At 42.4% G+C, this 27,323-nt stretch overlaps 2 protein-coding genes across 2 annotated transcripts; both read right to left on the reverse strand.

Annotated features, from left to right (window-relative positions):
* Window positions 1-1,157: 1,157 nt before the first annotated feature.
* Window positions 1,158-8,194, reverse strand: ubl3b (ubiquitin-like 3b). The gene is made up of 5 exons (XM_021561170.3): window positions 7,226-8,194; window positions 4,162-4,270; window positions 3,725-3,811; window positions 3,263-3,340; window positions 1,158-3,056 (listed from the first exon to the last, which is right to left on the reverse strand). Exons 1-5 carry the CDS (start codon window positions 7,250-7,252, stop codon window positions 3,004-3,006), a joined length of 354 nt encoding a protein of 117 aa, XP_021416845.1. The 5' UTR covers window positions 7,253-8,194; the 3' UTR covers window positions 1,158-3,003.
* Window positions 8,195-8,326: 132 nt separating this feature from the next.
* Window positions 8,327-26,805, reverse strand: LOC110488786 (cationic amino acid transporter 3). The gene is made up of 12 exons (XM_021561171.3): window positions 26,634-26,805; window positions 15,974-16,395; window positions 15,387-15,548; window positions 14,997-15,168; window positions 14,633-14,751; window positions 14,320-14,542; window positions 13,829-13,968; window positions 13,619-13,721; window positions 13,313-13,542; window positions 12,896-13,062; window positions 12,525-12,633; window positions 8,327-12,242 (listed from the first exon to the last, which is right to left on the reverse strand). Exons 2-12 carry the CDS (start codon window positions 16,338-16,340, stop codon window positions 12,100-12,102), a joined length of 1,935 nt encoding a protein of 644 aa, XP_021416846.2. The 5' UTR covers window positions 16,341-16,395; window positions 26,634-26,805; the 3' UTR covers window positions 8,327-12,099.
* Between the last annotated feature and the right edge of the window lie 518 nt (window positions 26,806-27,323).

The following is a 27,323-nucleotide window of genomic DNA, read 5'->3' on the forward strand; positions in this document are numbered from 1 at the left end:
TCAGAGATGCTGGTTATCACCTCACAGTTGAGACCCCTTTGTTATGACCATCTCTCTCCTCTCTGTGTTACTTCATACACTGCCAGACAGAGAGCTAAAAACAGACAGACAGAGAGACATGAGCAGATGCATGGAAGAACAAGTCGTTTATTTAAAAGATTAAGAACAGCAGTAGGTTTTAGAATAAATCTGGGAGCTTGACAGCACTTTTCCTAACTTTAATTGCCAATGTCAACTGGAAACCTGGAGCGCTCTCAGTTATACGTCATAACCAGGTTTTTGGAGAGAATAATATTGAATAATAGGAGCTCGACCAACTGTTACGACTGAATCACTACAACATGCATAGCATTTTATATGGGGTCTAAATCTCAGACAGAATCCAAGACGCCCAAACTTATTTCCAGCACCAAAACTATGTAAATTGGTATCAGAATGTATTAAAATAGCAATTTTTTAATTAAAAAAAAATCTATTTAACTTTTATTTAATCTAGTGACTGATTACTACCTTTCAGTTATCCAAGTCTACATATGGTAATCCATTAAAACTCCATTGTTAAGGTCATTTGTGATATTGGAGAGTAATATTGATCAGTCTACTACTTAACTAAATTCATTGCAAAGAACCTCTGAATAATAGATAATGTCAGCCAACCATTATTACAGTCAGAGGAAAAGGTTATGTAACAGCCAACATCAAATAGTACATTTTGACCTTGGAGTATCACACATGGAATTCTTATTGGTAGAGGGGCTCCCTCCCGAGTGGCAAACCGGTCTCAGGCACTGCATCTCAATGCAAGAGTCCCTACAGTCCCTGGTTCAAATCCAGGCTATATCACATCCGGCCGAGATTGGAAGGGCGGCGCACAATTGGCCCAACGTCGTCCGGGTGTGGCTGGGGTAGGCCATCATTATTTTCTTAACTGACTTGCCTAGTTAATTTAAAAAAATACAAGTATGGGACTCAACCAGGTGTTGAACAGCCCAGGGCCTAGGATGAGAATGGAGTAGCTACACAACACTGCCACCCAGCGGCCATCCATCTGCTCTACTACTGACAAAGAACATAGATCTGTCCCCTATATCACAACCTCCACAATGAAGAATGCATATTGTCCAAGCAAAGTGTTCCACACTTTAAAACTTAGAACATTTCTTTAAGATGTTTTATTAATTTATAATACAAGCTTTAAGCAGACCACATTTCATTAGTATTCTTTTTTTTTTTAAATACATTTATTCATATTGAGCTACATTTCATAGCAGTGACATTGGTTGACAGACACTAACCAAAGGACACCCACTAAAAGGAAGGATTCACACTGTTTCCATGGAAACCACAGCCACCCAAGACCAATCTGTTCTACTCCCCCACCTGCATCACTAACCTCCAGTGTTCACACAACACACACCGTTTTTAGGTTTTCACAAACACACACCCATTACTCAAATACACAAACTGTCTCCATACACTCAGTCATTTCCCCAACCTATCCACTCACACATACAGTCATGTAAAATTAATACGCAATTCCCACACACACACACACACTAACCCCTGGGACAAAAGGCATTCAATTAACAGGAGTCAGACATCAGCAACTGGACAAACAATATCAATACAAGATAAAAATTGACATTTTCCAATTGCAATATTAATGATTTACTGAATAATTCCACAATCAAAAAAGGCAAACAAAAACAGACAGCATCCAAACAAAAAGGAGGTCAAATACCATCATCATCATTTCCTCCTATTTTCCAGAGGGGAACCCTCTCCAAGGACTTGCTCCCTCATGCCTCTAGTCCGAATGTCCTGTAGTTGGCCATGAAGACCTCCAACTACCAACACCTCTCTGTTGACTGGCTCCTGGTGTCGATTCCCTTATTCCTCACTCAGGTCGGACGGGGAGTGGCGAGGGGGCTGTCCCATGGGACGGGATGTAGTCTAAATGGTCATGTTGATCAGAGGTGGAAGCCATACATAATGACAATGGTCACTCAGAAGCAATCCTTCAATACTTTTCACTCAGTTAAAAAAATACAAATAAAAAAAAGGGGGAAAAAAAAAAGCAGGGCTTCACAACCAGGGGGAGAATGTGTAGGAGTTTGTTCAGATTCTTCTAGCTAGACCAGTTCATTCACCGTCGAGGTGATCAAACACGTGACCATGCCACACACACACACACAGGTGTCCCTTTACAACTTTGAACTCTTCCTCTGTTGGTCCAAGTCCAGGAACAAACACGAGTGTGGCCCATGTCACAGAGATACACACCACTCTACTGGTGCTATGGCAGACTACACACACCCTGCTAGTAGGAGTCAACTACTGTACTGTGCACGGTCTACATCGGGTGAGGAGGATGGCACTGTCTAACAGTAGGACATTATTCTCCCTTCCTCTGTAAGATGGGGAGATTAAAACGATACAAAAAAAAACAAACTATGAGAAACACTTTCTAATAAACAACCCAGTTAAGTGCAATGAGAGGTTTTAACGCCATTCTACAAGAGCCATGGGAACTTCCATTTCATTAGCAGAAAGATACTTGGAGTCAATGCAAATGACCAACGCCACAGTACGGGTCAATGTTCCGAAGTCATAGTTTGACAGTGTTTCTGTGGGAGGTCTTCAAAACCTGTATGGTCACCCAGCTATCTTATCCTGGGTAACCACGGAGATTATATGTACAAATTCTTAACATGGTTTTACAACACAGAAGAAAAAGACAAAATCTGGCAAAAGGATGAAAAAAGAAAATTGATCTGAATAAATGGGTACAAAAAAAAAAAAAAAAAAAAAAAAAAACTAGAAATAATTCCAAAGCCACCGATTGGGCCAGAGTGCCACAAACATGTGCCAGACAGCAGGCTGACAGCTCTGTGACCCATCTCCCTGTGATCTCTCCAAATCCATGGTTGACGGGCGGACAGAAGCCGAGCAGGGGTGAATGTGGGGGAGGGTTAAGGGGAGGATTGTGGTTTGTTGTCGTCTTTACAAGAGCAGACAGCAGTTGCTCTCCGCGGTCTTCTCCCGGTTACGCTGACCTACAAAGACGAGGACGATAGAAAGAAACTTGGTGAGACAACTGCAAACACGACAACTAGAGAGCAAATATCACCAGACTTTCCGGTTCAAAAGGGACCATAAGGCCTAAAGCTGTAGCAATTACAGCTCAACATGGTCCCTGACAGCTAGGTGATGGGATGGGTTGACCTTGAGATGAGACAGAACGAGACGGAGGGGTTCTCACCATGGGAGTTAGGCTCTGGCAGGGTCTCTCTGGCAACCAAGTGCATGACAGTTGTTCGGCCAGGGGGCAGCTTTAAAGCTTAGAAAACAAAAAAGGACAGACAATGAACAATTAATATGCAGAATATATAAATCCTCTTTAATTATGGTATTACTAAACATGTTCCGAATGCCCATTCTCCATCCTTAACTGTGGCACGGGTAACCCTCTAGAGTCTAAGGCCGCCATCGGCGGATGTGGTGGATTGAGACACAGCCCATGCAAAAAAAACTGAATCTCTTACTCAACAGTTTATGTTTTTATTATGCTAATTAGATGTTTGCGGGGGAGCGGACATCAACTCTAGGGTCAAACTTTATTTCAAAGGACACAGGTCATTCAATCACAGTATTCACTAGTAAATTTCAGACATGTAGGATGAATGTGTGTGTGTGTGTGTGTATAGGAGGGTCCATGAAATACCTCCCAGGGTGACGTTGCCATGCAGGAAGCGTCCCTGGAAGATGAGGCGTAGGATGCTGGCGCTGCTCACCTGCTCCTCCTCCCATCCTGATGGAGCGATGAGACAACACACAGAAGCTCAGGGGAGAATTTTTTTTTATCAGCGCCAGAAACACTTAGACACTTCCTGCAGTGGTTGAACCCACACAAACATTACTACCATCATCAGGGGTGTGGAGATGGAATAAAGTGTTACGACACAAGGCATGGTCCAACAGCTGTTCCTATAACAGTAACGGACTTCAAATTGGGCTTTCACAACAAGAAATAGAAGTATGCCCAGTACACTAAATCAGACAGTTGAAGTGACCTGATTAATTCCACAATACAACTCAATAGAAAACAAGACAGTGAAGTGGTAGTTTCTTGGTCCACCTCCCAACATGCAAAAAACTCACCCAAGGGCCAGTTATCAAAGACGTGCTTGGCGATGTCCATGGCCGAGTCGCTGGGGGAGAAGATGAAGTCTTGTGTCTTCCCACTGACCAGGATAAGACGCAGGTTCACCTGGAATGGCCCAAACAAAACATCTGAATAATCCTACACATGCTCCACAGAAATCACAAGATTACAGTATAATAAAAGTCCACATTTCCACCCCATCGAGCAATGAGAGGCACGTAGCTTCGCCTAATCACATGGAATCCTTCCGTTTTCTCTCACCTCGAATGACATGAGATGACCTTCGGAAGCCTGCACCAAAACTGGCATTCCAGTCTAATTAGATTTCTCTGGTGCAGCTCTCAGCCCCTTTGACTGGGCTGCTTCCTTCAGAGAGGACTGAGCTTGTTGTGTAGTGAGCCCCTATAGTAGGATGGGGCATAGATAAGGGTGGAGCTGGGGGGGTGATGGGGTGGAGGGGGAGAACAGTGGGCCTTCAGTGGCTTGAGGCAGGGAGCAGCTCCTCTCTCCGGGCTGTCGGCCTAATGTGATAACCCCAGGTGTCCCAGACAGGCCTGTGCCACATTATTACATTGATATTGCCAACGCGTAACCCGAGGGGGGGGGGGGGGGGGGGTGTACGTGAAGGTCTTAGAAAGGGCTTTTCCCTGCTCTTCTTTGTACCCACCCAGTCCACTAAATGAAAGCATCGAAAGAAGAAAAAAAATAATACATGGAAATGTGTTTGACATGTTGCCCTAATCGTACTAGCACCTCATGTTCCCCTAAAGCCTTAGAAAGGCTCCTTAAACAAACAGAGACCATTTCATATGTATTAGTCATTTACAGAGTCCAAAAGGATGGTCCTGGTTTACTTTTTAGGAGACTTGGGTAATGGCACTTAAAACAATATATATATATATACTCTTGGATTTAAAATAGTTATTTGGTTTAACGGTTACATCATCCACATGCTGTTTGCAGAGAATAAACGGCGAAAGAGAAGGACAAGGTAAGGCAGTTGGTCCAGTGCATTGAGTCAAATCCCAAATGCCACAGAATAATGAATCAAATGAATAAAACCAACTGACTATTTCTGAGAAATCATAGTACATACAAGTCATGAAATTGAAATCCCATTGGGCAATAGGGAAACATAGTTTCACATGAAGTAGATTGAGGTAGTGCAACTCTGAGGTTTCCTGTCAGACACTCCATGTAGGCTATGTAAATTATTTCTATTATCAACTCATCAATTTTAAACTCATGAAACATCCGCTACGGTAAGTAGCCTTAAGCATACACAGCAGTGCCTGCACAAGAGGAGACCCAGGCTCAAAGCCTTCCCTCCTGTGGTGGCAGCAGCCCCAGGTCAGAACCTCTGATAGGGAAAAATGCTCTGAAGCATCATTATGGACGGAAGGCACACCGTCTCCACCCCTCCTCTGCATTAGTTGATTAATTGTAACACGCTGCACACACAACCACTGCCTCACATTAAAAAAAGAAATCATTCACCAAAGTAGATATTGGTATTCCACCAGAATCCAGAAAATGCCTGGGAAATCATGGCATTCCAACCATTAGGCCTACCAATACTAGTATAGTTTGGAGACCAATATCAATGTTACGTTAACAGATGGGTATTTTCCCCACATATTACAATGTGTTCATTTGATCCTAAACTTTCTCTGTTGGTAATCAGGGAAGCCAGAACAAAGAGCGTGCCACCAGGTGTGACGTCAGGACAGTCCTACAATGATCCGTTTACAAACACGCCAACCCCCCCTAAGCAGAGGAAGTCCCGTCCCATCCCCTCCCCCCCCATGAACTGCATAACCCCTCCGTGTGGGGTTACATACCCATGTCATCATTAACAAGCTTTAACCCCCCCCCCCTGATCCACAACCAAACAAACAAAAAACGAACTAGAATCTGCCTAGCTGCCCTTTATTTTAATCCATCAAGTATATACTGTTAAGATTATCCAATCAAGAGACAAACAAAAATGCGCTTTAAAAACTCAGATTTGAATTAAGAGAAAAGGTCTGCAACATGCGTGCATTGAGAACAGAAATGTGACAATGAGGGATTCTACCAAATAAGCAAAAGTAGAGGAATCCAGAACACCACAAGCTGGCATCAGTACAACAGTACAGGCAGTCCAGAGTAGCCTACTAGCTTCTGCATTGATTTTTAGATTGAAATCATAAACAATTTGACTGGTTCTCCTCAGTTAAAAAAAATAATAAAATCTCCTCTCCATCCATGCCTTAAAAACCATGTCTGTGGCACTTGTTACACTGGTCATACAGGTTTGTTTAAGAAATGAACAATATCCAAGAGGGTAGAGCTGTGATTTGGGGATATGAATCAAATCAGTTAAAGGTCCAATGCAGACGTTTATATCTCAATAGCAAATCATTTCTGGATAACATTTAAGTAGCTTAGCGAGATTTTAAAAAATCCAAATCAAAAAGATTTTTTATATATATATATAAAAAAAAAAAGGTTTCTTAGCAAAAAGGACAATTTCTCAAGCAAGAATTTAACTAAGACTGTCTGGGAATGTTTTGAGTGGGGAAGGGAAGTTTAAATTAGCTGTTATAGGCAGAAAGGTTTGGAATTCGATTGGTCTATTAACCAATTTACCACATGGTGACATCACCATAGAAGGCCAAAACTCCCTCCCACCAAAAATGGCTGTCATTTCAGGCAGTCTGAAAAACAGCTCTTACACTAAAAGTGCATTATAATTTTCACAGCATTATTCCAACCTCAGTGTGGAAATGTTTATAAAAACACAGGGGGGGGAAAAAAAATCACGTTTGACTGCACTGGGCCTTTAAGGCTCACCTCTACAAAAAAATGTGGGGCAATCTCAAAATGTAGTTTGACAGATGATTACAGAAACAGCAGCTATTCTGTTTTGAGTTAATCCCTGATCCTAAACTAGCCTCCAAATACATTCAGACATGGAAAACATCACGCACTGTAACCACGTCAATATTAGACATGCACAGCATTGGATCTTATGCAGTAACTAAGGATTGGTTGTGTTGGGTTGCAATTAATACTCACAATATCGACATCCCTTTGAGTTGTCATGGCTCTGAAGCTGCTCTGAACAGAGCCGACTGGGCAGTTAGTGTTGCGCTTTGCTGATGGAGACTGGGCCAAACCCCTTGCACAAAGAACACTGTGTGCGTTTCACTACTCTCACCCCCCCACCCCCCTCCTTTCTCTGCTTTCCACAGCCTGGCACCAACTCAAGCGCTCTGACCAACGTGAAACATAAAATTGGTTACAAGATTCGCCTGTTGATGTGATATCTGCGAACGATGGTGGCTAGGTGTCAAGCGTATGTATCAATCAACCACTGCCTAGCAATCATACACTGTCAGACGGAAGCTATTTACTTACATAGCATTTGGCTACACATTAGCTAGTTAGCTAGCTAGCTTCAGTAGCTTGCCAACACTAACGTTACTTAGTTAACAACAGATGGCTATAAACTCGTTGCTTTAACCTCGACAGATTAACTCAAAATCATCCGTATTGCCTGACAAGATCTCCTAACGCTGGCTTGTAACTAGTAGCATGGTTGGCTAGCAAGGAGATGACACCCGAAGAAACGTTAGGTAGCTGTGTTAATTTACAAGGAAGGTAACTAATTTATGTAGGTAGGTAGCTACGTTGCTAAAATGTAACTAAAGTGAACATATGACTGCGGCAGAAAAGAGGAACTGTGGGAGCACAGAAAAGACAACCCGCGATATCACTACCGTTAATCTTACCAACAAAAAAAACCTCACATCTCTAAAGACCGTAACGGTATAAAACAAATACTTAAATATATAAGCATCCCAATGGTTAAACGTATCCCACGTTTGGGTGTCTCTTTCCGTCAAATAACATCGAACCTAACTGCTGCTTGTCGAAGAATAATGGCAGGACATTTAAAGACACCGGAAATCAGCTGTTTGTCAACATAGGAAACGAAAAGTATTTCTGGGAGTTGCAGTCTTGCCATACGATTCCATTTTGATTGAACAAGTGATGAAAGTCGGACACGAAGGAAATCAACAGAAATTGGGATAATTTGCATTTGTTTCAAGCCACCTTGTAAAGTAAAAAAAAAACAAAAAAAATATATATATATTCAGTAAGTCACAAAGACAGTTTATTGGAGGATTCAAATTTACTTAAAAAAAAACAAACATTGATTATATACAGTAATTTCTCTTGACACATTTACAGATAGTACATGTACTGTTATACTATGCTTTAAAATCAGTAAGCGTACAAATGGACATGAAACAGTTAGTACAACACAATTGTTATTTTCTCAAATACTGTTCTGATGACTAAGGTAGTTTGTAAACATCCTAGTATTGTAACTCACTCCACAAAACCTTGTATGAGACACTGATGTAATGTGCAATACTTTTCTTTGCAACATGATTCTGTAACAAGCTTTGAGCCCCCTGGAAGCATAAAAGAAAATACAAAAATACCATATTGTAGACTTTTACTCACAGCTATTTGTAGTGTGTTTAGGCCATTTTTACACAAGACTGGCCAGTCTTGATCTTAAAATGGTCATTTAAATCGCAATAATATGAAGGGATACCAATTTGAATTGATTATCTGTGATGTGACCATTTCCACATCTCGTAAATAGGCATAGAATACAAATAACAGTTACATACATACCCTTGAAGTGAGCAAATAAATTGAGGCACATAGTTAAAACAGAAAAAAACACAAGTTGATTTGAACACCACAGCAAAGTGTCTAGAAACAAAATTTGACTGAGGCTGGTGGGGTTTTCAGTTCATGTTATTAATACATTCAGTTAGACACTCAGAGTTAAGAGATTAAAACCCAGGCCCATCTATCAATGACACAATTATATACAAAACAGTTATGTACAAACTTCTACATGGAATCAATCATGTAAGTAACATGTACCACGAGATTAAGACCTTAAAACAGGAATGAAACCTGTAAGCCTTTTCATACTAGGCTAGTGTATTGTAATCCTTTCTCTGCCTTTCAGTAGTGCCCGTTTTGGGCTCCAAGGAATATCAGCATTTTTTTCAGTGTACCTTCCTATAGACATCTCTCTATTTGGTAGAGTTTGTCGATCATCATGGTACAAAAATAAGTTATTTCTCTCGTCACACAATCTCTACAGTTAAGAGCACAATTTTAAATTGAATAATTATTTGGGCAGCTCTTCCAATATTTAACAAATATAGCATACATATCTATGTATAAATATGAAAACAAAATTCAATGAATGATTGTTAAAAAAATATTCTCTATTCTAAATGATAAATTCTTAAAAAATTACAAATATTACCATCTTTTGGGTAAGGACCAAGTTTTACAAAATTTAATTTCATTGTCAAGCATCTCTCTAAAGTGCAGACAGTGAGTTCTGGGGTGGTTTGACCCTCTCCTTGGTATTGCCTGTCCCCAAAGAACACAAATAATGCCATAGTAATTTACCTATATGGACAGGAGGACACACGACATACCCTGTTGATGTGCTTACTGTACCCAGCAGTAACTCACAGGGCAAAGACAGTGGATATCAGACACCATTTTGGGGGAAATGGCTGAATTCAGGCAGAAACAACCAGGCACTAGAATAACACATTAAAAATGGAGGAACTTTGTGTCATGCCATTTGTACCACCTAAATGACATATTTAATACAAAAAACCCTTTCAAATGGTTAGATATGCAGAAATTTGGCAAGTTCATGTTGATCGAGTATACACTGAGCGTACAAAACGTTAAGAACACCTTCCTAATATTAAGTTGCACGCACCCCTCCCTTTTGCCGTCAGGGCATGGACTCTACAAGGTGTCGAAAGAATTCCACATGGATGCTGGCCCATGTTGACTCTAATGCTTCCCATAGTTGTTTCAAGTTGGCTAGGTGTTCTTTGGGTGGTGGATCATTTTTGTTACACATAGAAACCTGTTGAGCATGAAAAACCCAGCAGTGTGCCTCTTACCTACTACCATAACCTGTTCGAAAGGCACATAAATCTTGTCTTGTCCATTCACCCTCTGAATGGCACACATAGACAATGTCTCAATGCTTAAGAATCCTTCTTTAACCTGTATCCTCCCCTTCATCTACACTGATTGCAGTGTATTTAACAAGTGACATCAATAAGGGACTGTAGCTTTCACCAGGTCAGACTGTCATGGAAATCACAGGTGTTCTTAATGTTTTGTACAATCAGTGTATATCTCAGTGCACATACAGTACCAGTCAAAAGTTAATACACACCTACTCATTCAAGGTTCTTTATTTTTTACTTTGTAGAATAATAGTGAAGGTATCAAAACTATGAAATAACACATGGAATCATGTAGTAACCCAAAAAAGTGTTAGATCAAAATATATTATATATTTGAGATTTTTCAAAGTAGCCAGCCTTTGCCTTGAGGACAGCTTTGCACACTCTCAACCAGCTTCACCTGGAATGCTTTTCCAACAGTCATGAAGGAGTTCCCACATATGCTGAGCACTTGTTGGTTGCTTTTCCTTCAACTGCAGTCTTAACTCATCCCAAACCATCTCAAATTGGGTTAGGTTGGGTGATTGTGGAGGCCAGGTCATCTGATGCAGCACTCCATCACTCTCCTTATTGGTCAAATAGCCCTTACACAGCCTGGAGGTGTGTTTTGGGTCATTGTCCTGTTGAAAAACAAATGATAGTGGGACTAAGCGCAAACCAGATGAGATGGCGTATCGCTGCAGAATGCTGTGGTAGCCATGCTGGTTAAGTGTGCCATGAATTCTAAATAAATCACTGACAGTGCACCAGCAAAGCACCCCCACACCTCCATGCTTCACAGTGGGAACCACAGATCATCCACTCACCTACTCTGCATCTCACAAAGACACGTGGGTTGGAATCAAAAATCTCAAATTTTGATTCATCAGACCAAAGGACAGATTTCCACCGGTCTAATGTCTACAACTCATTTTTCTTAGCCCAAGCAAGTCTCTTCTTATTATAGGTGTCCTTCAGTAGTGTTTTTTGTTATTGCAGTAATTCAACCATGAAGGCATGATTCATGCAGTCTCCTCTGAACAGTTGTTGTTGAGATGTGTCTGTTACCTGAACTCTGAAGCATTTATTTGGGCTGCAGTTTCTGAGGCTGGTAACGGTAATGAACTTATCCTCTGCACCGGAGGTAACTCTGGGTCTTCCTTTCCTGTGGCGGTCCTCATGAGAGCCAGTTTCATCATAGCGCTTGATGTTTTTTGCGACTGCACTTGAAGAAACTTCCAAAGTTCTTGACATTTCCCAGATTGACTGACCTTCATGTCTTAAAGTAATGATGGACCGTCGTTTCATTTAGCTTCTTTTAGCTGTTCTTGACATAATATGGACTTGGTCTTTAACTAAATAGGGCTATATTCTGTATACCACCCCTACCTTATCATAACACAAGTGATTGGCTTAACCACATTAAGAAGGAAAGAAATTCCACAAATTAACTTTTAACAAGGCACACCTGTTAATTGAAATGCATTCCAGGTGAATACCTCATGAAGCTATTTGAGAGAATGCCATAGGTGTGCAAAGCTGTCATCAATGCAAAGGGTGGTTCCATGTGTGTTTTCCATAGGTGTGATGTATTCACTATTATTCTACTATGTAGAAAATAATACAAATAAAGAAAAACCCTTGAATGAGTAGATGTCCAAACTTTTGACTGATACTGTACATCCAAAATCCATTTAGCATGTGAGGGTCTCTCTACATTATAGGAATGACCAAATATCAACAAAGGAGAAGACAGTCGGTTGTAGCACAATGCTCCGACAGTTGAAAATGAACACGATGAGACTGTGCACCTGTTCGTCTTGCGTGTTATGTTGTTGGGGCGTTCACCATCTACTCCACCACTATTCTCCTCTAAGGTGTCATCCCTTCCACCTCACTGTCATCCTCTGCCAGGTAGATGGGACTCTTTGATCGGAGGACTGTCTCAAATTTACCACGGTTGGGTGTGGCCTCTGAGCTGTTCTTAATCCCATAACCAAAGTAGATGAGAAAACCTAGGAGAAAGAGAAGGAAGAAAATTTGATTTAAACAGTGAAACTGCAGCATGTCAAAGGTGAACCTCACTGAGACACTGTACTTGTGCCCCCGCACCTCTCGGATTCAGAGGGGCTGGGTTAAATGCGGAAGACACATTTCCGTTGAATGCTTTCATTCAATTGTACAACTGACTACGTATCCCCCTTTCCTTTCTTTGAGAAACACAACATTGAGTAATAATACAGATCGGCACAAGAGCAAGAGGCAAAGCAAAAATAAGGGGTGGGGATCTCACTAACCAATAGTCATCCACACTGCAAAGCGACACCATGTTGGCCCATCCAGCTGCATCATGAGGTAAATGTTGACAAAGATACTGACCAATGGCAGCACTGGGAGCAGGGGTACCTGAGGGGATTCACATTTTTTTGTTTCGTTTCGACATTAACCACAATTAGCAAACACTGGACATAATCAAGACTAACAAGTACAACATCTAATGTTAATTTGCTTTTTTAAAGCTAAGAGCTGATGATTCAATGAAACAAGTACAGACAGACAGTGGTTTCTAGGAGAACGCGGAAACCTACAGTAAATAGGAAATGGTTTCTCAGGATGGATGAAACAACAAACGTGAACTGAGTCATGTGATTGACAACTCCCATCATACTTTAAAGGTGAGTGCCTGTCTGCTCGGGGGCTGTCTCCAGATGATGGCCACACACAGGGAGGCGAAGAAGGCCAGTATGGCACATATGGTGACCCACAGGGGGTGGCCACTCACCACCTCTGCCCCCCACACAGCCAGCACTACGCACAGCAGGGTGAATACCACAGCTACAGAGAAAAAGAGAGATTGTGAACTTCAGCATGTATAGTGGAATCTTAATTATACTTTACAGTTCTTGGTCATGCATAATGCAAATGAGAGAATGCATTGAAATTATCAGACAGCTGCTTCCATTTCTAACCAGTATGCCAAACTTATCAAAAGAAGTCTCACTTAAATATGTGGAGCTATTCTGGTACACCCAAAACAGCTTTAAACGTCATCAACACGTCACCCTGACAAAAGGGGGAGACTCACAGATGACAGCGGTAGTCATGTACACGATAAGTCCGGAGGTCTTGGTGGGGACGTCACAGCTGGGCACCAGCAGCATCTTGAGGGTGAACCTCTCCCTGAGGGGCCTGGTCTCCCCCTCCTGGTCAAACTCGTCTCCACTGTCCCCCTCCGCCATGGTTGCCCTCTGCAGACCCACCAGCTCCACCAGCTTCTCACTGGCACCGCTGAGGCCCAGGGTACCCGGCTGGTACCTGAGAACAAATACACATAAAGAGTCAACCCTACGTTGACTGAGAACTCTTTTTAGCCAAGATCCTCTGCACTAACCTGAGGATAAGCACACACACTGCCACTAGTGTGTATGCCAGGAGAGTTCCTATCGACATCAGGTCTACCAGGGCTGCCAGATCAAACAGGAATGCCATCAGCGCTGCAGAGAGAAAGAATCCATTTCAATTCTAAGAAACATAGAGTAGCTGCTAAACAGTTGACAGAAAACTAAGTGTTGGTGCACAGTAAAGCAAGGGCTAAGCTTACCTGCTACAATACCCGACACGATGGTGGCTAACAGGGGGGTCTTGGTTTTTATGTTCATCTTTGAGAGGAAGCGGAAGAGCAGACCGTCCTCAGCCATGGCATAGATTACACGGGGCATGGGGAACATTGAGCCCAGTAAACTGGACAGAGAAAAGACAGAGGGACTCAGACACAGGCAAAGTCATCGCCATCGCACAGAGGTCAGCCATGTCTCTGGACAGTCCACAAACACTGACTGGCCATCAACATTTAACACAAGAAACAAAAAAAAGTTTGGTTCATATATTCCACATCATAATTGGTTATTTGCAGGCAAATAACAAACAACAACAAAAAGGAACTGAAAGCACAGCATATGATAAGAAACATCTGTTCAGACACAAAAATAAATGAACTAAAAATAGCCTGCCATCTGGGTGCCTTTCTACCTTTGCTAGAAGTGCACACAAGGCCATGAGAAGTCTCTATGGGAAACGGTCTGTGCCAGTCACCTGGTGGAGAGGGCACAGAGGGAGCCCACAGCCACGATGTAGCGGGCAGGGTCCCAGTGCACATAACTGAAGGCCTCTGGCAGTGGGCTCTCTCTGTTCAGCAGGTAGTAGGGCATCATAAGGGTGAGAGCCGCAGACACCCCGAAGTAGGCAAAGAAACAGATGAGCAGAGAAGCCACGATACCGATGGGGATGGAACGCATAGGGTTCTTGGCCTCTTCACCTGTGTAGATAGAGATGGTTTAAATATGACAGTTGTCAACCACAGAAAAAAAAATACTCTGGTGTCAAGAGACAAGAAGAAATGGCCTACTTGTTGTTGCGATGCAGTCGAACCCCACAAAGGCATAGAAGCAGGTTGCTGCCCCAGACAGGACTCCACTGAAGCCAAATGGAGCAAAACCCCCGGTGCCAAACTTCTCTTTAATTATCCTGGACAAAGATAGAGAACTTGAAAATACAGAAAAATGCCCAAGAGAAAGAGTAATCGTTTCACATTTAGTCTTCAAGAAGAGAACTGCTACCCCTGATGGCTGCAAAAGCTTTGATCCATTTTTGCACACATACTTTCGTACCCTCTCAATTACTGCATAGGGCCCATTTTAAAACACCACCATTCCTGCCTAATAAAGTACTCTTTCAGAGCTCCCCTGCCCGTCTTGTCTTTGGTGACTCACTCTGGATCAGTGATGTTGGTTGTGTTGACAAAGTCCTCCACAGTGAGGTTCCAGTTGGTACGGTCTCCCTTCACCAGGCCTGAGATGATGACGAAGCCCAGCACCACCAGGTTGACCCCCGTGAAGATCTTGTTCACCAGGGCCGACTCGCTAACGCCAAACGCCAGCAGGCCTGTGTGGGTGTTATCAAAGTGTCAGAGCCACAGATGTGGGCAGCGACCAAGCGCGGCCAATCATAATGGTGCACTGAATGGGCACTCTGCCCTTGCTCTAGGGCAGCAATGAAGAGGCAGCCATAGAAACGTCTCTTTAGCAGCTGTAGTTTCGCTGAGGTTGTGTATAATGCTTTCAAATGTGTTCTGTGTTATGTTAATGAGATGTGAGCCACACCAGTGAGCAGCAAGATCAGGATGAAGGCGAAGAGGTCTGGGTATTCAGCAAGAATCTTCCCAGGGACCTTGATGGACATGGAGGCTCTGAAGAAGTCTGAGATCTTCTGTTCAACCAGGTTGTCAAAGGTGGAGCTCCAGGCCCGAGCAACACTGGCTGTGCCTGAAAGAGGGGGAGAGACTTACAATGAGAGGTTGGAGTCATACATTCAAGGGCTCTTCTGTCACGAGGCAATCCTTCTGAAGGACCAGGCACTTGCTCTGCCTGTAAAACCTCTTCAGCTCACGTCCTCGTCAGAATCTTAATCATTCAGTTTAATTATTCAGCTACTCATAATTGCTGATTATCTCAAATGACTGGCTGGGTATAGCAGTAATATCACTGCAGTTTAAGGAGCTTGGAGTTGTGTGCAGTCACATAGATTTATGTTATCCTTGAACCTCATATCCTGCTTTTACCTTTAAAAACATGTTTTTTGCAACTTTACACAACAAAAAAAAATCAAACATTTCCTGACCATTTTTTAAAATCACTTTGGTTCTTAATTTCAAAAATCACTCATTTTTACTAACCCACTTCTGACTTACCTATGACATAGGAGAGGATGAGGTTCCAGCCAGTGATGAAGGCCCAGATTTCCCCCACAGTCACATAGCTGTACATGTAGGCTGAACCAGTCTTGGGTACACGAGCACCAAACTCAGCATAACACAGACCAGCAAGGACGGAGGAGAGCGCTGCAATGAGGAAGCAGAGCACAATGGCTGGGCCGGCCTTCTCCCTGGCCACCTCTCCAGCCAGCACATAGACACCGGCCCCCAGAGTGGCACCCACCCCCAGGGCAATAAGGTCCAGCGTGGTCAGGCAGCGGGCGAAGTGGCTCTCTTCCTGGTTACAGTCCAGCGCCCGTCGCCGGAGCAGCATCTTACCGAAGGACGCTAGCTTTTCAGCCATGATAGGACAGGTCACCAAATCAAGAGGAGGAGATGGAGGATCTTCTTACAGCCAACTGAGGAAGAGGACAATCTACTGTCAAATGAGAGCGAAGAGTGGTTTGGAGGGACAAGTCCAGACACTACAATCATTATTTTGTAATCGACTACTTTCTCAGAAGCGAGGTATCATATAATCAAATGGGGAGTGAAATGTCAGTCAGAAAAACGCTTCTTCACACATGTAGAGTCGATGCCAAAACTGTATCATAATTCTCTGAGGGTCATTCTGTTTGAATTCAGTCACTTTTTGACCACATGCCTTTTGATTTGAACAAAACTTTCTAAACATATTTGCCCATGGTAGAAGTGGTCAAAAAGTGACTGTGGACATGAATGCGGCAGGGTAGCCTAGTGGTTAGAGCGTTGGACTAGTAACCGCAAGGTTGCAAGTTCAAACCCCCGTTCTGCCCCTGAACAGGCAGTTAACCCACTGTTCCTAGGCCGTCATTGAAAATAAGAATTTGTTCTTAACTGACTTGTCTAGTAAAATAAAAAAATGCCAAAACATTTAGAAGACAGATGTGCTCAAAGTTGACCAATTTCGCATAACACACCTTACCATAAAGACACCCATGTCTTCATCACTGGATAAGATAAACAGTTGAGTTTGATATCACTAAAAAGCTTACAAACTGGGTTTACACATTTTTTAAAAATAAAAATTGTCATTTTTTATTGTAAGTTAGACCCTATTTTACATCATCTGAAGTGTAGGTAAGCACAACATCCCCAATTGCAACATTAGAGATATGCATCCTTCGTCAATCCCCAATCTCTCTGCTGATCTAACACTGACACTACGTTAACAGTGCTGGGCAATCCAACAGTAACAGAATTGCACTGAGACTCAGATTTTTCACTTAAAATGTATTCCAAACAAAAACCATTGATTTCAAAGTTAAACAAACCATGCACAATGACTGCTTTTAACAATTTACACAGAACAGTTTACAGAAACAAGAACTGTGCATATGCAAAGTTTGGTAACAACATTTCGGTAAAATATTACTCAGTTATTAAATATCTGCAAAGAATTAAGATTCAAAGATGTCTGCCAACAGAATGGTATGTCAGCTGTCACAAGGCATCGTGACTCTGAAAAAAATATATTTTGGAACTACAGTAAGTGAAGTGGATTTACACCCGGTGACAATTGCGATTATGGAATTCCATCATGGGTGCCTGATCTGTACTACACAAAAATGCATAACTATGGATATGAATGTCATTCTCTTCATGGTGATGTATCCCCAAGTGGTACACAAAAGGTATAAATATCCTCATTTGCATATTTGGGTATTATTCTACACACTTGCTATTATTTTAACGAGCTCCACCGCCAAACTTGGTTTGGGCTAGACCGGACCAAACCTGAAGCAATCGTATTTGTCTATGTTTCACAATTTTGGATATTAAAGTACAGCACAGTAGAGTACAGTACTGCACAGAACAGTAGAGTTCAGTAAGGGATAGTTCAGTACATTAGCGTACTAAACTCGTGTACAGCACTCTCCTATATGGTACTGTACTGTGCTGTCCAAACTTGTGAAACATAGACGACTATGATTGGTTCAGATTTGGTCCGGTCCAAACCTGAAACAATTATGGACGTCTATAAAAAATGTAAGAAAAAAATAGTGATTTCGTTATATCTAAATTGGTAGTTACAGTCTTGTCCCATTGCTGCAACTCCTACGGACTTGGGACAGGCGAAGGTCGAGCGCCATGCGTCCTCCGAGACACGACCCTGCCAAGCCGCACTGCTATCTTAAAGCCAGCTGCACCAATGTGTCAAGAGTAAACACCATCCAGCTGGCGACCGACATCAGCTTGCAGGCGCCCAGCCCGCCACAAGGAGTCGCTAGAGCATGATGGGACAAGGAAATCCCGTCCGGTCAAACCCTCCTTCTCAGACGACACTGGGCCATGGACGTCTATGTTTGGGCCAAATGAAGGCCGTACCAGACGTCTGTGGACGTTGAAATCAAGGTCAGGCTGGACCAAATTCCAACTACTTTTCATCATTCATGGACGTCCGGTGTCAGTTGGTGCTCAGTGGGAGAGGACGCTGATTACAGTAAAATGGGAAGAGAGGGGGCTCATGGGTAGGTGTCAATAAGAGCTGGGAGAGGTGACATTAATTGGAGAGACTTTTCACACTCTTGCTTTGACCACCAGACTACAGAAAACGTATCAGATCAACATGACAGTATGCCAGCAGAAGGGAGGACAGTAGCAGGGGACCCAACTGTGGTTTGTGACAACTATGATTTCCCCATTGTAGCCAATTCAATTGCAGAACCCATGTGGGGGCCAAATGGTGCAGTACAGCTTCCAGAAAACAAGTTGATTTCAAACTAGGGACTTTGTGGTCAATGTAGGTAATTCTGCTCATAGATTATGCATGTATGAAATACACCGACAAATCTAGCCTAAAGCCGAAGGTTTAAAAAATACTTAGTAGTCGCCAAAGGTCCGGATCATGTCTAATGATGTGGGGTTTTGGTAATGGAATTCCAAGGCACGATTTCTTGAACTTACAGAATGCTGACTTTTTCCTCTTATAAACTAAATATATATATAAAAAAGTGTTGATATTAGTTGGCAGGGGTCTTCACTTCAACATTGTTTTTTGGTATATTTCTAACACCTTTTAAGACTTTCTGGTAGATGTTTTCTAAGACCCCTTTTCCATCTGTTTGACAAGAAATCATAGCGTTTGCTTATTCCACATTTTTAGGATGGAAAATGGTTGAAAAATGTATATATGCCTTAATTTCTCAAAAATAGAAACTCTTAGCTTTCATTTGACATGCTCATATGAACTTCAGATGTTGGTGCTCGTAGGTCCTTTTACATGGAATTTACCTGCTTCTAAAAGGCAGTCTGACTGAATAGTGAATCATGTCAGGCAGCCATTTAGGCCCCGATCACTGGCTGGTAGCCGCTCGAGGAAAGAAAGCCCTGCAGTAGTGCATAGTGCTGACCAGTACCCTGACCTTGGCAGAGACCCATATTGAATCTGAAAGACTGAAAGGGAGGGAGTCAACAACCCCATTAATGTGCAGCCAGAAAAACAAAAATAGGAGAATGAAGAAAATAAATGAAAAGAGAACAGGGTGAAAGGGGGGAATAGCAGGAATGGTAGCATAGTTGGCAAATAAAGCTTGGGAGAGAGAGGGGAATGGAAAAACATGATGAAAGGCCTCTGACTTGACACACCAGACCGATTAAATTTTCAAGAAGCAGACAGATGATCCCAATACAAAGCTGGGTAAGAACTAGAATTGCCCTATCCAACTGTGCCCAAAAAAGGAACTATTCAACAGGAAAAAAATTGCTGTCCAAGCCCACCGTGTGGGCACCATGGTTGGACATAAAGCTCTCCTGTCTGGCAATGGGTCCAGGTCGAAGGGTTGAACCTGGCACACACACACACACACACACACACCGGAGAGGCCATGCAAGTTTAATCAGGCCAGGTCTGGGCAACACACCTCATCAGGAGGGAGAGAGCATCCATGTTAACTCTGTTTGGCTGACAGGAGACCATGTCTACAGGGGACACAGGCAACTGCATTTCCTACACCCAGATATCATACCCTTGTGGCCCTTGTTCTTAAATCTAGTGTACACACTATAGGCCAGGGCTATTCAACCTGCGGCCAGCAGGCCAGATCTGGCCCGTATATTAATTTATACCGGCCCTTAGATAAATTCTGAACAAAAGATCTGAAAAAAAATCCCTGCCCAAATCTGACATTCAGTGCCAAAAAGACAAGCACTATGGTGGCTGTCTATAGTGTGGTTTCTAGCGCCTATGTGGCATGTTGATTATTAAATCTTCATACGAACTTCTCTCTAGCGTTTGAATGGTTTAAGCTATGACCACATTCCTGAAAGCTACGACTCTCAGGAACACGCATGTTCCTTCCATTTCACTCTCTGATGCTCACAAGAAGGGTGTGACAAACATCTACAGACTGAGAAAAATTCATTCAAAGAATTCTTCCTTCAGACTGGAATTTGGCATATCTTTGTCTTATTTATTGAGATGCTTAATTAAGCTTTTAATTAGTTACTTTTAATTAAGAAGCTTTTAATGGTTGTTTAAATAAAACAAAAATTATGGTGAGCGAGCATTGCGCCTTTTCCTTTCAATGATGATCAATTGTTTTGGTTGCACCTTAACTGGTGTTGGTTGAGCACACTCCAAAGTGCTATATTGGTGGTAATGCATTGCTTTTTTTAAAAAATACAGTTCTTCTGAAGAATAATTGCATGTGCAAAACGTCCGGCCCCCGTGCAATTAACTTTTTTACATCTGTCCATGTAAGAGTAAGTTGAATGGCCCTGCTATAGGCTATGAGTTCAACAAACAGGCATCTCAGTCACGAGTTACTACACCCACGGCACTTTCAATTTCCTAACAATTTGACCAGTAACATTTCGCTGACTTTAGGCTGATAGAGATGCAGTCAAAATGGGATTGCAAGGTCTGCCTGGCTTCATGCTGTCATCTACTCGGCGCAGTAGACTGACATACTAGCCAGGCTAAGTTGGGACAATCCAGACTCTGGAATAACAACTATATCAAGCACAGTTGGCCTTTCTCCTCCATTAAGAGGATAATCAACAGTGTTGCATAAGCCTGCTAACCTTCTTAGAGGTGAACAAATAATTAGTCATGATTACGTTTGTGTAGCCTAGCATGACCATGGTGAAATGTGTGGGCTAAACTTCACCACAAAGTCTTTGCAATATGATGTGGGAAATTAATTGCATGTTCTGGTAATTTCTAAGAAGTATTAAAGAATAGAACTGTTTTGGGCCCCCGAGTGGCGCAGCTGTATTTTTATGTTTAACTGTAAAGAGGGCCTCAAGTTAACATTTTGGTCCACCAGCCACTGTATATTAAAACAAATGAGCATGCTTTGTAATGTTCCTAAAACAATACATGCATTACTAGTAAGAAATAAATGTGGTATTTTGTTTCATTTCATTAAATTTGGGGGGGGGGGACAAATTTTCACTTGCCCCTTTAACATGCTCCTGAGTGGCGCAGCGGTCTAAGGCACCGCATCTCAGTGCTAGAGGCGTCACTACAGACAACCTGGCTCGAATCAAGACTGTATCACAACCGGACGTGATTGGGAGTCCCATAGGGCGGCGCACAATAGGTCCAGCGTCGTCCGGGTTTGGCCAGTGTAGGCCGTCATTGTAAATTTGTTTCTTGTTGTTTGTTCTTAACTGACTTGCCTAGTTAAATAAAAGTGATACAAAAAAATGACAGGAGATTACAGTCACAGACAGAACAATGAGACAGATATATAAATGTGAAGCGTCGGATTGGCATTTGGTAGTGATGAGTGGAAAGCCCAGTGGCCGGTGGTGGGAGAAGATGGAACAAGATAGCAGAATGTCGGCCAAAATCAAATTCTCTCATCAATTAAACATTTGAGTGGACAAAGTTTTGTAGACTTCACCAAAGTTTTATTTTTTATATTTAAATGGAGTGCAAAATGTAGTTACTGCACACTCGCACTTCAGAGTAGGCATTCCCTAACCGAAATATGCAAATATGTGCTAGAACGCACCAATAGGATCTCGCTAGCTCGTGCTTGGCTCTGCCCACCTCCTTGCTTGTTCTGCCCACTATGACTAATTTGTTCCAATGTAAAAAATAAAAAAAAAAGGACAAGCTCTGGTCTATCTTGGTTAGGTAATAAAAATCTTTGTTAGTGGTAAGGCGACTCGAGTCATGTTTGTGCTTGTGAGAATGAGTCTGACTAGTAGCCGTGTTGTCTTCTTTTCCCTAGCATTTGAAACTCAAAACATTGTTCACAAGCTGTTTTTCAACGTAAATAGCCTAGAAACAGTGACAAAGTCTCACTTCAGTAGACTTTCGTTTCAAATAAATTAGACCATTATGCCTATGCTCAGCACTTCAAAAAATAATCCTTCACTCAGCTCTTCACGTGCGCACAGCAGCGCGAGGTGGGATAGGCTATAGTATATAATTCGTAGTTCTTTGACTTTGTGCGTTTACCAGCTATGAAACAACACGGCAGAAATACTCTGAAAACAGCTCCTGCAGAATTGATTTTAGCTATTAATGTGATCATACTTCGTATTCACAAATGCGAGTGAAATGCTCGCACTGTGGAGCCCTGACCACTCGCCAATGTGGCAGGTGAAATAGTAGACCTCTAACCTGCAAAATTTAAATCCCGACTGTAAACATAGAAGAACCATTGTAAAGCAGAACTTATGACACAGGAAATATGACCTGGGTGCCAGGACATTTCGGAATTCAACAACGCAATACTGCTGTCTTGCCAAACATGACTACAACTAGAACAAGCTGTTCCATGCTCAGAAGTTCTACATTTCAAGAAAAACAAAGGTTCTACTCCCACTCATTGTTATTGTTTGGAAAAACAACAAAAGGGGAACAATGTGGCCTCCATCAAAGTGAGTGAGTGCTCAGGTTTAGTTTGTACAGCTAAATTAAAAAGGTTCATGATTCAGTTCCAACAATTCAAGGAAACAGGCCTCATTCAGAAGACCTGTCATATCATTTGACAATGGAATGAATCATTGCCAACTTTGGCTAAGGAATGAGACACAGGGCATAATGCTCAATTTGTGGGTGTTTCCATGGTTAATTTCACCAAAAGGCTGAAAGGAGTACTGGAGTGCCATGCTATACTTGGAGGTTATATCTCACAGTATATGACATATTTGATTACACAACATGTCCTCCCAGAGAGCTGTTTGCCTCATCACCCACCATACTCTCAGCCCGGGGGCACTCACAGGTCTCAAGCAGATAATGCACTTGCACAGCCTGTGACTGTCTCCTTGGGTGACACGCCTTCAGGCGGGGTTATTAACTTTCCAGTTACCATAAATTACTGAACACTCAAACGATCCTTGGAACCCTGAAAAAAAGCTAGGTGTGGTAGTTCGATTGTTGATTACGTTTTTTGGCTGAAAAAAAAAGCCACAGAAATGTGTAACACCTGGAAAAGACAAGCCTCAGCAGGTACTTGAACATAGTTATACAACATCAAACATACATAGACCCAAGCCTTCCACAATAGAAAGTGTCAGTACTCACTTAGCTGATTAAGTAGCAATGGAATATGCACTCTCTTTTATTGAATATATCAGTTAGAGACATTCAGACTGGTCTCATAGACTAGATGTAACATAGTAAACGTAAATCTGGGAAACAAATTAGTATGATATGCTATGGTGACATAAATTGGTATGTTACATAAGACAGGTAATATCAGGAAAAAAGGAAAAGGAGGTGGAAATTATAGGCAATTAGCAAGACACCACCAATTAAGGAGTGGTTCTGCAGGTGGTGACCTCTCAGTTCCTATGCTTCCTGGCTGATGTTTTGGTCACTTTTGAATGCTGGCGGTGCTTTCACTCTAGTGGTAGCATGAGACGGAGTCTACAATGGCACATCAATGCGAGCTGTGGCAAGAAGGTTTGCTGTGTCTGTCAGCGTAGTGTCCAGAGCATGGAGGCGCTACCAGGAGACAGGCCAGTACATCAGGAGACGTGGAGGAGGCCAACAACCCAGCAGCAGGACCGCTACCTCCGCCTTTGTGCAAGGAGGAGCAGGAGGAGCACTGCCAGAGCCCTGCAAAATGACCCCCAGCAGGCCACAAATGTGCATGTGTCTGCTCAAACGGTCAGAAACAGACTCCATGAGGGTGGTATGAGGGCCCGACGTCCACAGGTGGGGGTTGTGCTTACAGCCCAACACCGTGCAGAACGTTTGGCATTTGCCAGAGAACACCAAGATTGGCAAATTTGCCACTGGCGCACTGTGCTCTTCACAGATGAAAGCAGGTTCACACTGAGCATGTGACAGACGTGACAGAGTCTGGAGACGCCGTGGAGAACGTTCTGCTGCCTGCAACATCCTCCAGCATGACCGGTTTGGCTGGGGTCAGTCATGGTGTGGGGTGGCATTTCTTTGGGGGCCGCACAGACCTCCATGTGCTCGCCAGAGGTAACCTGATTGCCATTAGGTACCGAGATGAGATCCTCAGACCCCTTGTGAGACCATATGCTGGTGCAGTTGGCCCTGGGTTCCTCCTAATGCAAGACAATGCTAGACCTCATGTGGCTGGAGTGTGTCAGCAGTTCCTGCAAGAGGAAGGCATTGATGCTATGGACTGGCCCGCCCGTTCCCCAGACCTGAATCCAATTGAGCACACCTGGGACATCATGTCTCGCTCCATCCACCAACACCACAGACTGTCCAGGAGTTGGCGGATGCTTCAGTCCAGGTCTGGGAGGAGATCCCTCAAGAGACGCCACTTCATCAGGAGCATGCCCAGGCGTTGTAGGGAGGTCATACAGGCACGTGGAGGCCACACACACTACTGAGCCTCATTTAGACTTGTTTTAAAGGACATTACATCAGCCTGTAGTGTGGTTTTCCACTTTAATTTTGAGTGTGACTCCAAATCCAGACCTCCGTGGGTTGATAAATTTGATTTCCATTGATAATTTGTGTGTGATTTTGTTGTCAGCACATTCAACTATGTAAAGAAAAAAGTATTTAATAAGAATATTTCATTCATTCAGATCTAGGAAGTGTTATTTTAGTGTTCCCTTTATTTTTTGAGCAGTGTATAAAAACAACATGCAACAATTTAAGTTTACGGAGTTACAATTCATGTAAGGAAATAAGTAAATTGAAATAAATGATTTAGTCCCTAATCTATGGATTTCACATGACTGGGCACAGGTGCACCCACTGGGGAGCCAGGCCTAGCCAATCAGAAGAAAAAAATGTTTTGCACCAAAGGGCTTTATTACATACAGAATTCCCCCCCAGACGATCCCTCAGGTGATGAAGCCGGATGTGGCCCTGGGCTGGCGTAGTTACATGTAGTCTGCGGTTGTGAGGCCAGTTGGACACACAGCCAAATTCTCTAAAATGATGTTGGGGGCTTATGATAGAGAAATTAACATTCAATTCACTGGCAACAGCTCTGGTGGACATTCCTGCAGCAAGCATGCAAATTGCACACTCCCTCAAAACCATGCTGTTTAATGAGCTTCTTGATATGCCACACCTGTCAGGTGGATGGATTTTCTTGATAAATGAGAAATGCTTACTTACAGGGATGCAAACAAATTTGTGCACAAAATTTTAGAGAAATAAGCTTTCTGTGCACTTGGAAAATTTCAGGGATTTTTTTTCAGCTCATGAAACATGGGACAAACACTTTACATGTTGCACTTGCATTTTTGTTCAGCATTTTAACCATTTAACCCAAAGTAACCCCTAGCCTAGCTAACGTTAGCTAGCATTAGCTATAGGTGGCTAACGTTAATGTTTTCCACAACAAAATGGAATTCGTAACATGATAGATTTAGCAAGTGCATAACATATGGTACGAATTTGAATTCGTAAAATATCATACAAAATGGATGATTGACATCCACAAATCAATATACTATATTAAATGTGTACCACATTTATATACAGAATAATACGATATGCTATGAGACCAGGTTGTATTAACTAGCCAGCTAAAATTATTAATACATTTAAAATGGAGAGCTGCAGGCTTGCACACAACAGTCCGTGTTGGACAAGGAAGAAAAATAAACACCAACCGGATTACAAGAGTACATTGATAACGTTAGATCAAATAGAGAAGGAATGTTCGACACGAATTTAGGTTTACATAATTAGGTTTAGGTTTACATTATCGACACGCTCATGGTTTACATTATTACTAAACTCGTTTACGTTTGGCGAGGTTGGTAAACTAGCTAGCTACCTGATTTACAGCAAGATTAAGTAGACGGTCCATTCACGTGCCAGCCAAAATACCTAACGTTAGCAGTCAAGCCCTATGGTTGAGGGAGACTTGCTAAAACCAAAGAACCGACAGCTGAATTGTCTGAAAAGCTAGCTAGATCCAAACACTCCAGCATGTCTGCCAGACTACGCTAGATAGCTACAAAGAGTCTCGTTAATTCATGCTGGGCATCGCGAAAACGTTGTCCAGCTGACCAACTAGTACTGCCACATTCGATTCAGGTGTTGTTATTCACTATAAATCGCCATACATTGAATTACGTTGAGTTAATTAATTCCTATCGATGAGCACTCGCTTTGGTTCAGACACTTTCTTGGAACATATCGCTAGCAAATACAATCTTCATTCGATGTCTTTTGTATAACAAACATTAGTTAGCTACATACCTGAGGAATTGATCGGCCCCAAAATAAATTGCGATCAGCAAGATGAAAACTATCTGTCTTCCGATTGAACTTTACAGTCCGAAAAAAAGGTGTGACTTGTCGGTCTAAAAACTTGATACAACACACGCTAATATACCGTACCAGTCAAAAGTTTGGACACACCTACTGAGTCAATATTTTTTCTATTTTCTACATTGTAGAATAATAGTGAAGACATCAACACTATGTAATAACACATATGGAATCACGGAACCAAATAAAGTGTTAAACAAATCAAAATATAATTTTAGATTCTTCAAAGTAGCCACCCTTTGCCTTTGACAGCTTTGCACACTCTTGACATTCTCTCAACCAGCTTCACCTGGAATGCTTTTCCAATATTCTTGAAGGAGTTCCCACATATGCTGAGCACTTGTTATTTTTCTCCACTCTGCGGTCCAACTCATCCCAAACCATCTCAATTGGGTTGAGGTCAGGTGACTGTGGAGGCCAGGTCATCTGATGCAGCATTCAATCACTCTCCTGCTTGGTCAAATAACCTTTACACAGCCTGGAGGTTGGTTTTGGGTCATAGTCCTGTTGAAAAACAAATGATCGTCCCACTAAGCGCAAACCAGATTGGTTGGCGTATTGCTACAGAATGCTATGGTAGCCATGCTGGTTAAGTGTGCATTGTATTCTAAATAATTC

Source organism: Oncorhynchus mykiss, chromosome 14 (assembly GCF_057628025.1).
Source record: "Oncorhynchus mykiss isolate SJ-2025 chromosome 14, ASM5762802v1, whole genome shotgun sequence".
Lineage (NCBI taxonomy): Eukaryota > Metazoa > Chordata > Actinopteri > Salmoniformes > Salmonidae > Oncorhynchus > Oncorhynchus mykiss.

Bases quoted from the DNA above. Each gene is read 5' to 3' on its own strand.
- ubl3b (XM_021561170.3), bottom strand. From the start codon at position 7,252: ATGACAACTCAAAGGGATGTCGATATT. The intron at 3,812-4,161 runs GTGAGTTTTTTG...TCGCTCCATCAG, and splicing joins CTTTGATAACTGGCCCTTGG to GATGGGAGGAGGAGCAGGTG. The intron at 3,341-3,724 runs GTATTTCATGGA...TTGTTTTCTAAG, and splicing joins TGGCAACGTCACCCTGGGAG to CTTTAAAGCTGCCCCCTGGC.
- LOC110488786 (XM_021561171.3), bottom strand. From the start codon at position 16,340: ATGGCTGAAAAGCTAGCGTCCTTCGGTAAGATGCTGCTCCGGCGACGG. The intron at 15,169-15,386 runs GTGTGGCTCACA...ACACCCACACAG, and splicing joins CCTGATCTTGCTGCTCACTG to GCCTGCTGGCGTTTGGCGTT. The intron at 13,063-13,312 runs GTGAGTCTCCCC...TTTTCTCTGTAG, and splicing joins CATGACTACCGCTGTCATCT to CTGTGGTATTCACCCTGCTG.